This window comes from Amia ocellicauda, chromosome 23, assembly GCF_036373705.1.
Source record: "Amia ocellicauda isolate fAmiCal2 chromosome 23, fAmiCal2.hap1, whole genome shotgun sequence".
Taxonomy (NCBI): domain Eukaryota; kingdom Metazoa; phylum Chordata; class Actinopteri; order Amiiformes; family Amiidae; genus Amia; species Amia ocellicauda.
In genome coordinates this window covers 11,108,553-11,122,533 of record NC_089872.1, presented here as the reverse complement: position 1 = coordinate 11,122,533, position 13,981 = coordinate 11,108,553, and the positions used below count along the sequence as shown (strand labels likewise).

General features: G+C 37.9%; 1 protein-coding gene across 1 annotated transcript in view; it reads right to left on the bottom strand.

Annotated features, from left to right (window-relative positions):
- Positions 1-12,819, bottom strand: part of sptlc3 (serine palmitoyltransferase, long chain base subunit 3) — a 29,815-nt gene extending 16,996 nt beyond the window's left edge. Inside the window, exons 1-7 of the mRNA XM_066697386.1 lie at positions 12,616-12,819; positions 12,274-12,405; positions 8,685-8,876; positions 7,063-7,217; positions 6,751-6,899; positions 1,649-1,773; positions 192-285 (exon numbers count right to left, since the gene is read on the bottom strand). Coding sequence (XP_066553483.1) covers positions 192-285; positions 1,649-1,773; positions 6,751-6,899; positions 7,063-7,217; positions 8,685-8,876; positions 12,274-12,384 — 826 coding nt within the window. The 5' untranslated portion in view covers positions 12,385-12,405; positions 12,616-12,819. The remainder of the gene's footprint in view (positions 1-191; positions 286-1,648; positions 1,774-6,750; positions 6,900-7,062; positions 7,218-8,684; positions 8,877-12,273; positions 12,406-12,615) is intronic.
- Positions 12,820-13,981: the final 1,162 nt, after the last annotated feature.

Sequence of the window (13,981 nt, the reverse complement as noted above, 5' to 3'; positions counted from 1 at the left end):
TAATTAAAGATATGGTGGTTTTAATACATCTTCCCTCCTTTTGAGAGTGTTTAGATTCATGTAATTAAGGACAGACAAACAGAATAGATTTAAAAAACAATTTAAAACATGTTATTAGTTTTCTTGCAGCCGAAAAACATTCCAACATCCACCTTATTCACTGTTTAATGCATGGAAACTGATCGACTTACTGTTGTGTTTAAACACTCGGATTGTAGCGCCTGACAGCCGGGCTCCTAGGATGAGTGATGTGTGATTTAACTCATCGCTTAAAATAAGGCATCCCTGAAACAACAAAACACACACAGACACACACAACATTAAGGCATTGATCAGAATACTCCAAGTGATTTAACAACATTTATATTACATGTTTTTTAGCTGTGCAGGCCTGATTCTGACCTCAGTCAGGTCTACAGTAGATTCACCTCATGGTTTTAAGTCTCTTCACAAAACAAATGTAGTGGCAGCCTGGCAGTAAGCATCTAGGTCAGGACAGAACCATCCATGTTTACATTTTTTCAATTAAAGGATGTCATTTTCCACAGAAGTTCATAATAAGGGAGAAATATTTGAGTTGAAGTTCCTTGCACATTTGCCTTGTAGTTTAGTAAATACTTTACTTGTGTGCAATCTACACTTGAATTGACGCACAAATGAAAGCATTTGGCATAAAATATATAAGGTTGTGTGCAAACATTTCCATTCCTGTACAGTATAGATTGAAAAAAGCCTTTATTTTTAATGGCAGAGCATTTACACCTACCATCGGGACAAACGGAAAGAACTGATGTAGTTATAGCTGGCCCGTGGGTTTCCTTAGGGTGGCCACTGGGGTGGCAGACTCCTACAGCCACAGCTGTCAAAGTGAATTTGGCGTCATGGAATATGCCTTCCACACACGCCTGGCGCAAACAGCCACAGCAGGCCAGGGCCCAGATACTACACCTCAGCCTCCGGGGGGTTGAGCCCTACCGACACTGGGCCACAAAGGGATTGGGTCTCATCAAACGAGGAGACTGCTCTTGTCCCTGTCACTTAAACCACAACCTCGGGCTGTCTCCGTTTCTTGTCTGGTCCTATCAGTACCAGTGACGTCAGATATCGCCAATAGTGACCCCTATTGGCTTCCCATCCTAATCAGGTTGATGCGTGTCAACAGCAGGGAATTTAGCTCAAAGGACACATCATAAACATGCACCGCAGCCCCCAGAAGGTTGCAAATTTAGTCCCCCATTCCCTTTTATAAACATATTAATTATTTCTTTGTAATTCAATTTTGCAAATTTACTGCTTAAGATTTTTTCTCTGTAGTTTTCCTTGCAGGAATAAAAACTCTCTCAAGCCTTTGTTAATGTCCCCTCGGCTCTGCAGCTCCCTAATAGCAATCTACACGCTGCGTTACCCAAAGCCTCTTGAAGTTGTTTGAAGCAGGCTGGCAGGCAGCATTTTAAAAGTACACTGTTTCCAGTGTATTTTTGTTTCTATTTAAAATACCATTTATGGTGCAGTTTATTATTTGGTGTGATATTTTACCAAGCCTGAGTGAATTATGTCTTGTGTGTGGGTGTCAGTCTTTGGGCTTCAAAGACTAGAGCTTATAAAAAGCGGTGGTTTTATGAAAAATAAACAGAAAAAACAGGCCTACCTTGCCCACAAGAGCTGGGATGTTCATCGAATTGGTCGCGAAGCCCATGCCAAAGGTCATGGCTGCATCTACCCCAACAAAGGTAGCCACCAGATCCTCCAATTCTTTGTGGATATCCAGATTCCCTGTTGAAATCAAATCTGAATAAATCCTACAGCAGATGACTAACAGTAAAGGTTGGTAGGATTTTAAAAATATATGCCTACTAAAACTTCCCACGGTCTACATGTGAAACTTGCTTTATTATTCCGGTGCACTTAATAACATCAATATGAACAAATTAAAGGTTTTAATTTTTAAAGTATAATGGTATCACAAACTCAAGGTTCGTGTAATGTTGTTGAATCAAACCATTCATAGCCCTCAAGGACCATTTTGTTGGAGGTTAAAAAATAAATTTAGCAATGAGGGTTTTGAAGTGCATAGTAATACAATTCACTCTACAATGTCCAACTTTTTGTGTTCCCAAAAACCATTTATAGATATCAATTTGCCCGTGACATCAGCCGGTAAATATCAGCCTCGGTAAGGCAAGAGTGATTAAGTCTAGTTTTGAATTGCATTTATTCAATGAAATTGTTGTAGTTTCTACTAACAACAATGCACAGTAATCCAATGCTCAAAAAGTCTACTCCGTCCTAGTCTTTCATAACCGAGTGAAGTCAACCTTGAATAGCCTCACACCTCCCTTTTCAAACTAACCGCATTATCGGTTGGCAAATAATAAGCTGTGCAACAAATATTGCAATTAATGTCATTCTTACCGTAAAACACAAACTAAGATATTTTTTAAGCACACAGACATATTTATGTAGTTACTTAGTAAGCGCTTCCCCATTTTGAGCATTTTGTTTTAGCCTGAATGCTATGAAGCAATATGCCGGTGACTAGACCAGGAAAACACATCCACAGCAGGGACAAAGTCCTGTCCATTCATATTCTGAATACTGATATTCAGTTTCTCGTATCACTGGACCACACTATTACAACACCCCTCCTGAAGGTGACAGTTTTTTAAGGAGTTCATTTTTGGAGCTCCACAATCTCCCACTGATTCTTGGGAAATACTAAAAGGTATGCAAAGTCAGAGGGGTCAAAAGATCAGGCACTGGACTACAGAGGCGCCAGTGGACAGAAGGGAGTTAATGCAAAGCCCTGGCATTTTGAATATTAACAAATCAGTTTGACTTAAGGCTACACTTGGAAGAGAAATATTTGTAGAACAGTGTATACATCTCTGACACGTGGGTTAAAGGTTATTTAATTTTTTACTTATTTTTGGAGTCTCTGCTACACAAAGTTTAACTGTGTCCAATACAAAGTTGAAAGTAAATTCTTGTAAATTTATGTGAATTAACTTTGAACAATGGGAGTTTGGAGCTTTCTCTGGTGAGGGAAAAAAATAAACGTCACTACTTCATATCTTGGCATCGTACCAGGTTTGCGAGACATTAAATTGAGTCCGTTAATCATTGATGTACAATGAAAAGTCTTTAAATAAAGACTGCCAACTTCCTCAGTGAGCAAATGCCAATGCTGTATTTAAGTATATAACATATCCAAGTATTGCTCCTTTAAGTCTCAGAAAACAATATAAACCATGATTTTTGCTGTCCGTCTTAATTTATCTTTAAGTAAATATGTATCTCTTTCTATATATATTCTTAGCATTAGACAGAACGCGTGTACAAGGCTGTTATTTTGTCATGATGATCAAGAGATTTGTCAACCCTTGAATATGGAAATGAAATGACTGATCGTGAGAAAGACAGCTTTGAGAAAACATGTCAGGACAGAAAAAAAAAGTAAAAAACAAAAGTAAAAAAAACAGATTTAAATATGAAAACTGACTTGACGTGAGGAAATAATTGGATAATCACAATCTGCAAAAGGGCAAATAAACGTGAGGAACACTGAAATTCTTCATGTCCGTGAGAAATGTTAAATGTTAAAAGCAGGCAGGGTGGTCTAGTGGTTAAATATACTTGTTACTGGGAGGTTGTCCATTTAGGCCCAGGCTCTGTAACGATCTGTGAGTGATCTACTCCATACAGGTTACTGAAGTTAACCTCCTTAATCTCCAGGCTTTGAGATGTATTTCCAAAGTTGTAACTGATTCTGCAGAACCAGTTGTTGGTGCATAATTCACCCCAATTTATCAGCTTGGATGAAAGTAATTGCAAAGGTATTAGTTATACAATGAATCATTGGTTTAAAGATTGACATGCTCAGTACACTCCAGACATCGAGGGTAGACCACACCTATATGCACCTAAATCCCTTCACTATATGGCACAAATTGGTAAAACAATATGCCAATATGCCTCACAATTTAAACTGATATACACATGAAACTATAAATGTAATATTCATGAGTGGAAAACTATTGTCAGGTAATCAATACGTTTTATTTTCATCTTGTTGTTTAAAAATATTGTAACGTTTTTATCCTGCCACATTAAAACTGCAGCTTCAATGTGAGATTATTTTAAAAAAGTATGTCACAATACTGTAACATAAACTGGACTACTTTTCTGCCAGCTCTAAAAGGGTACAAGATGTCCCTACTGTGTCCTAGTTTCATTTGCTCGTCTAAAAAGAACAACAACAACAAAGAAACAGTACCTCAACATTTTGAAATAGTGAATATTACCAAATGCATCTGTGGGAACATGATGACCTGATTTGTTTTGTTTGTGTGTGAGTGGAGGGGGGTGGACATCTGTCTCAAGTGACTCCTTGCTTTTGTCAGTTAAACAAAATATAAACATATAATTTTACAGGTGGCATTCTTCATCTACCAACTATACTTTTCACAACTTTTCAATAAATATTAAAAGGCTTGATTTTGAAAGGCTATTGATGAAAAACTGTTTTGTTTAAAATGGTCAAATTAGAGTGGAAAACCGGAATTGCCCAGAATACGGAACCAAATCAGAATCACTGATTGCTACATCAATGTGGTTGTTTGTTTTCAAGACTCAGGGTCCATCAGTATCCTATGTCTAAGCAAGGATCATACACAACACACAAATTATAATAAAATACAAACAGACAATATGATCCAAACAATTGTACAACCTGAAATAAAATAGCACTCTGTGTCTGTGGGGCAGTACATCTTATTAAGCATACAATACGAATGAAACGGTAAATACCACAGTTACTAGGATACAAGCAAACATCATTTATTTAACTGGCTGGCTAACTAAAAAGTGCTATTGTTCTGCTGCTTTGATGATTGTTGATCTATTATGATAGAGTTGTTGCTCCCATCATTGTATGAATTGCCTTAGCTTACTTGTTACATTTCTAGTATTCAGATGCTTGTTACTGCTGCTGCCACCTACTACGCTATTCATTATATGTTTGTTGTGCTGCGGAAGATCGATATATTCGTACACAATTGTTTTTTTTGTCTGGTTTCTGGGCTGTGGCTCGGAAAAAAAAATGCCATCATGGATTAGTTTATTCTTTATTTTCTCCAGATTGGTAGGGTTGTATCTGAATATTTACTGGTGCGTATGTTTTGATTTAATTAGGCATTCCAGCTATACAAGATCCATGCTTTGGTTTGAATAAAGCACACTCAATATGACACTGTACATTCAAAACTTTGAGTCCTGCAAAAGACAAACCTTCTTGAATTCTGAAGCATCAGATTGGAGTCTCACACTAAGTTCACATATATTTTTGAGGAATAAGCGGTTAACCTAATTCAATATGCCTAGATTCAAAAAGTAGGAAAAGTCTGTTTTTATTATTTAAAAAGGGTTTGTGTACTTTACAAAACCAGATAACAAAAGGCTCACTGTGACACACTGAACAGATGCCAACATCCTAATCACAATCTCCAGTTAAACAAATGTTTGAAATGGTTTTGTGCCAGCAGTGTATCCAGTTATAAACTGGGCTGGCAGAATCGAAGATTATGTCTTACTGTGGTAAGAAACATCAGCATGGCACCAAGTTGTTTATAAAACAGGAAAACAGCAATAAACATAAGAATTATTCTTCTGAGAAATCTTGTGCCCGAGACCTGATAATCTTGAAAATGTATTGGTATTTTACTAAATTAAATTATTAAGTAAATCAAAAGTCATTCACATCACGTGTTTAGCCAAGGGCTACAGATTTAAAGACTTGTGCCTCATTTTCTGAAAGTAATTGTATATTTATTGTTGTTAATCTGGAATGATATGTAAGCATTATATATAGTAAATGTAGCCAAGTGTACCGTCTACATTTCACATGACCAGACAAGTCAAGCATTATGAGTCTACATGCCCATGATTGCATTTTGTTAAACTGCTGTGGCTGATCGAACATTTATGGTCTTTATCAGTTCTTTTTCAGTTAGCCTCAAATTATGCGTAATCTTTCAAATTTAATGTCAGTCTTGTCCCACATAAAGGCCTGGCCTCCGAATAAATTGCTGGAGAAAGACTAAGATATTAACTTTATCTAACACTGCAGCAAAGATTTAAATAAGAATTGTTGGAGTGCTTAGTTTGGCCATTTTTACACATTCACCAGAACGTTCAAACAGGAAAACCAACGAAAGGTCTATTTCTGGAGACCACACATCCAGGGAAGATATCCTGTTATTTACGCCTTCTCTTTTCATATCACCACATCGTAATTCTGTTATATTTGTGAATTGTCAGTTTAGGAAGAACCTCTCTACACCACAAACAGTCAACCCAGACTTTTTTGGAAAACTTTATTTATTTATTTTTAAACTCCAGGAAAGAAATATTGAAAATGAATGGATAGAGGGCGACAAAATGCTATTGTTAATATGTCCCACAGCTTGAAAGTTCAAATGATTCAAAACGAAACATAAATAAACCATTAGGTCTGTCAAGTTAACTTATTTATCTGAAATGACTTTCAGCTGAATAGAATGGGTTATTAGGGCAGCAAATCATGATACGGGCTTCACTTAAAGGACAAATTGTAATTTGCCAACAGTAACTATACCACAGTGCTACATTTAAATGTTTAAGATGCAAAAACTGTTTTGAACCCAACCACACACACAAATACAAGGAAACCACTTACCCGTTTAACTAAAAACAACAGCTACTGAGAGCACTCACCCATTTCCTGGCGGGTACTGCAGACCCCAACACCATACTCTTGCAAGTTCTCGGCTACTGTGGTCAGGAAGTTGGCGTTATTTTCCGCAAAGCCCAGGTAGTTGTAGGAGCCCATATTTATTACATTTTCAATTTTCCTCCCTGTGTGTCTGCAAAGCATAAGTAGCAAACATCAAATAAAGACACAGTACATCTTAATCCCTTTTTTATGTTTTGTAGATGACATCTGAGATTGTTACATGATCTGTGAGAGAGAAGACGTACTAATGCCTTGAAAGAATACATACTAATGCCTGTTGAAAACGGACATACCTGAAGGTCCAATTATAGTCATCAGAGACCCTCTCCATCATATCGAAGAGAGGGCCTGGTAAACTGCATATGGGCCGGTTCCAGTTGTCTCGCACTCTCATGTATAGATTGCGTGTGTAGAAGTTCTCAAAGTCTTGGTAAAGTGGGACAAAGTCCTGTAAAATCATTAAAGAAGAATTTCAACCATGCACGCGTTGCTATTGTTGGATTTCATGCATTCGAACCCATATCTGAACCCTCCACTGTTCACAGATAATGGGAACATACAAAGCATGGAATTCAAAATATAGGGTCAGGTTAATTAAACACCCCTTAGCAAAGGAGGTTTTAGTCCTTGTTAGGAAGACAATGTAACCTAGCTATACCAGGTCAAAGGATGCGTGCCCCTTTGTATTTAAAGGACTTCTGTTTTCTTGCACATATGTCTATTGTTACTATGGTGAAGAGCAACAAAGGCTACAGTGACCACAGAAACACTTCTCTCCGGAGCAACACTGAAATGATGTCAACTCTGTAAGGAGAGATTAGACAATGTGCTTCTTGAAATAGTTATTGCTGTACAACATCCTCCCATACTCATTAAAAAGCCTGATTTTCTGCAAGGAGTTCATTACTTGTTTCCCTGGAGAACTGAAATACCCTGATCAAGATAAAACCTTCTGTGAAACCTTCGTCAAAACAGCAGTACACCAGAAGACAAGCTTGTTCAACAGCTGGAGAAGTGGAACCTTGAGCCTGGAGCAAAGCAGTCTTGTTTGAAATTATGGAAGCTCGTGTAAATGCTGACGGGAGAATGAATGTCTTTAGTAGAGGGAACAAAGCGCAAAATGTATATATATATATATATATATATATTCCATTTGTTATGTCCTTGGTCAGGTTCCAATAGACCCTTTAAAGTGTCAATATAAGGAATGGCACCTATGCCTGCGTACATTAAATTACACAAAAGTCAGACACAAGCACACTGGAGATTAGCAAGATCTGTCATGCTTAAAAAGTACTGTGACTCATCTACATGTTCAAGCGTACTGCATGTCCTATTTAACAGTAGAAGTCTGGTTTAATTCTCCATCATTGTTTCTGCGTCGACTCCTGCTTGCCATGCTAATCATACACTCCATCAAGAATTGATTCTGTGATGGCTTCTTTAAGGGGTTTGCTGTGATGTGCCGAACAGGCGGCAAATCAGCACTAAACAACAAGCGTTAAGCTCGCTGGGGAAACATTATGCCTTTAAGCATATCACATCTCCTTTTCCCTTCCCCACTTTTAGCCTTCATATGTCTTTTCACTCTGCCAGAGCAGTGGGCTGGCATGTCAAATCGTCAGTAATAACAAGAGCGAATCGACCAGAAACATTTTGTAATGGGATCTGCGACAAGAAATTAAAATATATACAAATATTTACTGAAAACAGAGAAAGTGAAGGCAACATAAAGACATTCTAGAAACACAGAACACCATAGCATTGTCCCCATGGGAATGTGATAATTTAATTTCATGCACTTCAGTAAAAAAACAGCCTGAAAAGACAATTCCTCCCCAAACTGGGACAAAGGTGATGGAGTTCAGTGTAAATAATTCCAACATGAAAGTTTAAAGATAGTAATCAGACGTACCTTCTGCTCCTCCCTCTCTCGTGCTTGGTGACATTTTTCAAGGCCAACGGCCCTCAGAAAGTCTCTTAAGTAACCGAACAGGGTCACAACTCCAAAGCCCATGTAGGTGAGGACAGCAACATAAAGAGGAGCCTGTTCGAATGACTCCTTAAAGCTCTGTTTGTTGTAGCATCCGTTCACCGTGCCATTCTTCTATAATCAAATCCAATACATATGAATTGATTAAATGAAGAAAAAGAATGCACGACAACACACATAAAAACATTAACAGTAATTAATAGATTCTTACAAAAATATTTATTATAACTTTTTACTTTTAGGTCTCACTTTTTTCAAACAGAGCAAGTCACACATTAAAGGAGACAACTGAAATGCGAGCTTAAATGCTTTCATGATGTGGCTCATTATATTGCAAGAGGGTAAAAAATATTCACACAATACATATACATTTTATAAATTCTTTTAGAAAGAAAAAACTGGTTTCAGAAGCAAACACTTCTTTAAACTACTCTAAATGATCAAATATTTGTCAAATTAAAACAAATGAAGTTAAACATTTCAACGTGATATCAACAGAATCTGAAAAATATGAACTGAATATATGTGCCTTGACTAGCTGAACTCCTCAACCTTATATTTTAAGGAATGTGGCTTTTTAAAGTGTCATGTATTATCAGCCCCTGTATCAGTATTTCAAGTTGTACATGTTTTCCACATAAAAGAAGTTGCGGAAACCCAACGTGCTTACATTCTTTTTTTCCCCACCTAAATAATGTGGCAGAAACGTTTCCTTTCATCATAGTAATTAGTGAGGGAAGTAGCTGGTAGGATCCACACTGTAATTCTGTGCAAAGGATCACTACATTACACCAAGTGAATAACTACTGATTAGAGGATCGGCTCACATTCTGTTCTTATGCGATCATGCCTTCTTTTTATCTCAAAGCCTGTACGGCCCTCGCATATGTATCCTGATTAAACACATTAAAAATCATGTGGCGAGGTAATCTGAATGTTGAAGAACGAGTTCAGTAGAATAGACTGAAGAGAATTGCCACACACTATTGTGTCTGCTGGTAGGTTTGCAAACATGTTGAAACGAATCAAACACAAGATTGATCATTTCCACGTTTCAATAACCAACTAATAAAATACTTTCCATTCCCATTTCATCCTCATCGATCTAGACCTGCCCTCTTAACAAGCGTTACTCAATTCTTGCCCTCGAGGTCTACAGGCCTCTCCTGTTTTTTAAATTCTACCTGATGTCCTAATGAGGTAACTAACCAAATTACTCAATTGACAAGATTTAACCTTTGGTCATGGCCTAAAGCAGGTAATAATTTGAAGAGGCCTATTAAACCTGCTGGACTGTATCCACAGAGGAGCACAGCTGAACATTCGAACTCCATCACAACTGAGATTTCTACATGCATTAAAGTGCCGGGTTACAATCAAAGCACTTCAATAGAATCCTGCTTCCGATTAGATTAAAAAAATACTTATATTAGAAGACAATGTTATAATTATTCCAGTCATGATATATCGGTTTTTTTTTGTAATTCAAAAATGACAGATAAACAATCTATTTGGCAACACAATACTGGGGTATTTAAAAAACAAGAATAGACTTTTCCAAATACACAAAAATCCATCTCCAAGCTTCCAGATATTTCTTTGTTTTAATGGACGAGAAAAAAAATATTAAAACACAAACCCCTGCATGCAACTAATGTCAGCAAAACATTTGCAGAAATCACAAAAAAGGTCACGATCTCTCATGTAATCTGCTTGCTTTGGTAAAAACAGGGTGGAATGTACCTGCACTGGCGATACATTTCAATTACACCATCCTGCTTGACCCCCGGGGTGTCAACGCGGTGCATACATTTGGGCTCAGAATAAATGTAAACTTTGACATACTTTAAAAGGATTTAACTGTGGTTCTTATAAATGGAAGCTCGCCAAATTATACAGAGTGTGATTTACTATGGATGCATGGACCGTGACGTTATAGACCGTTGCTGATAATGCTTGAAATGTTGACTATGCTCCTGATTAGTTATGTATTTTTAATACTTCACTGCAACGTCTCCTGTTCCTATGCCCCCCCACACCTATTATGCTTGCCTACATTAGCTTATTTGTACCATGCATGCTTCAAATGGGTTTTGCACTGATTATATTTACTGAACTGTCTAAGGTTTTGAAAATGTTTCTGGTGAAAACTGTACGTCACCCTGGATAAATACGTCTTCTAAGAAATGAACAATAATTATAATATCAACATAGTGAAATCGACTTTAATGCAATTCTGGGGAAAAGGGTCCTTTTGTTGTGCATTCAAATACATAAACAGCGGAAGAGAAAATACACAAACCTTAATTTACCTCAGGATATCCTGATGTCAACTCATGTGAGCTGATGTCAACTCGTATAATAAAATCTTGAAACAATTGGAAAAATGAAGTGCAAGGCCAGGGAAAGGAATGGTCTACTGGGCTCAAGCTTTCGAGACTTTTACATTGCCATTATCTTTATTTGATTTATTACTGCATTTAACCCGAGAGTGACAGTTTCAAGAGAACGCTGAAGGCTTAAACCTCATAGGTGCATGTGACCTAACAAACATTACACTACCTTTCCCAAATTCACAGCAACTCCTACTGGCCACAAGGTTTTAATCACAAGCCTTTTCATATTGACATCCATGTAGAACAATATCTAACCATACACTAATTACATAGTGGTTAACATTTAGCTGACCTCATTAAAACGGTCAGGTAATAATGATTTACAGTGGCATCTGTGGGCGAGAGAAATAGTCATGATCAACAGATACATTTCTATAATGGTATTCATGATTATATTCAGTTATAAAACCCAAAGCTACCCTGGTCTACTAGTACTAGCTAGCACAGAAATAGAATGAAATATACTTTCTTATTGCAAAATATTGCATTGCGTTTTTTTTTTCCCCCTTCTACATGTATTAGTGTTAACTGAACTTATACTATAGGCTACAGCACTATATATAAGTCACTGTGTCATGCACTATATAATGCACAGAGCAGCTTGAGTACTGAGACATTAGGCTGTGTTGTGATTAAGCAGTCAGCATCAACAAGAATCATTTCTATGGGAACAAAGGTGACTTTCCAGTGACACTTGTTTCATCATGTGACTTTGAAATGTGTTGAAAGACACAAACGAACCAAACGCATTTCAAAAGATGGTTAACTTTGAAAATGGACTGATTCTGACATGTTTGTCGCAACCATAAACACACTCCAGTAGTAGTAGTAGTAGTAGTAGTAGTAGCTCCAACTCTTAATTAATGCGTATAACCTACATATACTTTATCATAGAGTAGCAGGATTTTTTGAAACAGCAAATACTACTACTACTACTACTACTAATACTAATAATAATAATAATAATAATAATAATAATAATAATAATGACACTGTTGACTAGAATCGAGACTTGCACCATGATATTGCAACCTAGTAGTAGAAAGTGCAGACGCCGTCACGCCTGTTGATCAATTTTCTACTCAACTTTCTCTTCAAGTTGCAGTTTTACTCACCTGGGGATGTTTGCCCAGTCCGTTTCTGGCGACGGGGTCACTCTTCAGGTGGTTGTGGTGTGAAGGCACTGGCACGTTTCCGTTACCGACCGGCTCGCCAGTGCCAGCCATGCCGCCTCAGATAGGTGTTGTCTGTGCAATGCAGGAAGTGAAGCCGAAAGTTTCGTGAGCGCAGCCCAGGTAAGGAACCGGTCTGCTGGGTGGCGGCGCGGAGGGGACTGCCTTCAGCCCTGCCTATGCTTGCTCACAGACTGATTACTCATGGTTGGTTCTTCTCCCCCCCCTAATGTCACAGCAACAGCTCTGTACAATAAAAGTGACATGTTTCCTGATTGATTTTACCTGTGCAGACCGGAGGGCGGCACCTGCGTCGCCCTTCAGGGGATTCATTTCAAGGATTCGTGCACCTGAGGACAGGACACACAGATGGTAAAAAAAAAAAAAAAAAGATGTTTCAGGTATGGATGGAGTCAAATAAATGACTAACATATCATGCTTTGTAATGGCGTCATAGCTTTTTAAGTAGTAAATTGGTCGCGTTCGTGTGGCGTAGTTCTGCGCAGATCTGCACAATCCCGCCGCTGCCATTGGTGGAGCCGCGACATCTGCGCAGCTCGAACGCGGCAGTAGAACTGGAAATGGAAGCGTTTGCGTAACACTTTCTGAATTGCTCAGTGCAGCTTTACATGTTTCAACTCGGGAATTTGAACTGTGACCAAGTTTTCGTATGGTGATCCAATATGAATTCTATTAAAAGACGTTACAACATGCATACAGGTTGTTTAAGTACACATGGTTCCTGTACTCTATATGGGAAGCTTGCATTGCAAATAGGGTACCACCAGGGTTGCCAGATTTTCGGGAGGAAATAAGCAACTTCGGTTGTGAAAACAAGCCCAACTTCCCATGAACGTAATTTCAATGGACAATACATTAAATATTAGATTCAATATCATGTTATTCAACTATATAACACAATAACATGTATGTGTGTATGTATGTGTAATAGTAACTTTGCAGTATATGCCATTAAACCACATGTTTATGTTTGAGGTCGATTTCTCAATATATATATATATATATACCAGAACAACTATCTACCTTTTCAATTGTGTGGGCTGATTAGTTCAAAATTCTAAATACAAAATAGTGGGGAATGCTGGTTGGCTGGTATTAAGGTCAATCAATTAATGTCAATCAGCGGTATTACAAAGCAACTAATGTAGCCTATACGACGTCCAATCAGAATCATGCATTTTAATTCGAATATTTCAATACAATTAGAATAGAAAGCATTCAAGATGGTTTCTCATTTTCACCATGCAACCACGGCTTAAACCAAGCCCAGAATATACCAACAAGCGGCAAAGCCACATCATAAGCGACGACGTGGATAGACGAGCCCAATGGCGCGGTTTATAAGCGGACTGGCAGCCAAGAGCAAAATGTTGTTACGTTTTGAATCAATGTGCATCTCCAGAGACAAAGTTCAGTGCATGTGCAAGTGCCCCCTAACCAGGAGGAGTTACTTGCCTGAAGGCCATGATCTTATGGATTTCATGGTACATATGGCAAAGTATAATAGAAATATAATATTTCAAAGTTTGTCAGCTCATCAGTAAAAGAACATGCATGTTTAAGTGGTGCATGCATACATTATAACACACTTTCCATGTGTGCATGTGTAAGTGCACATCTGGCAAGGAAA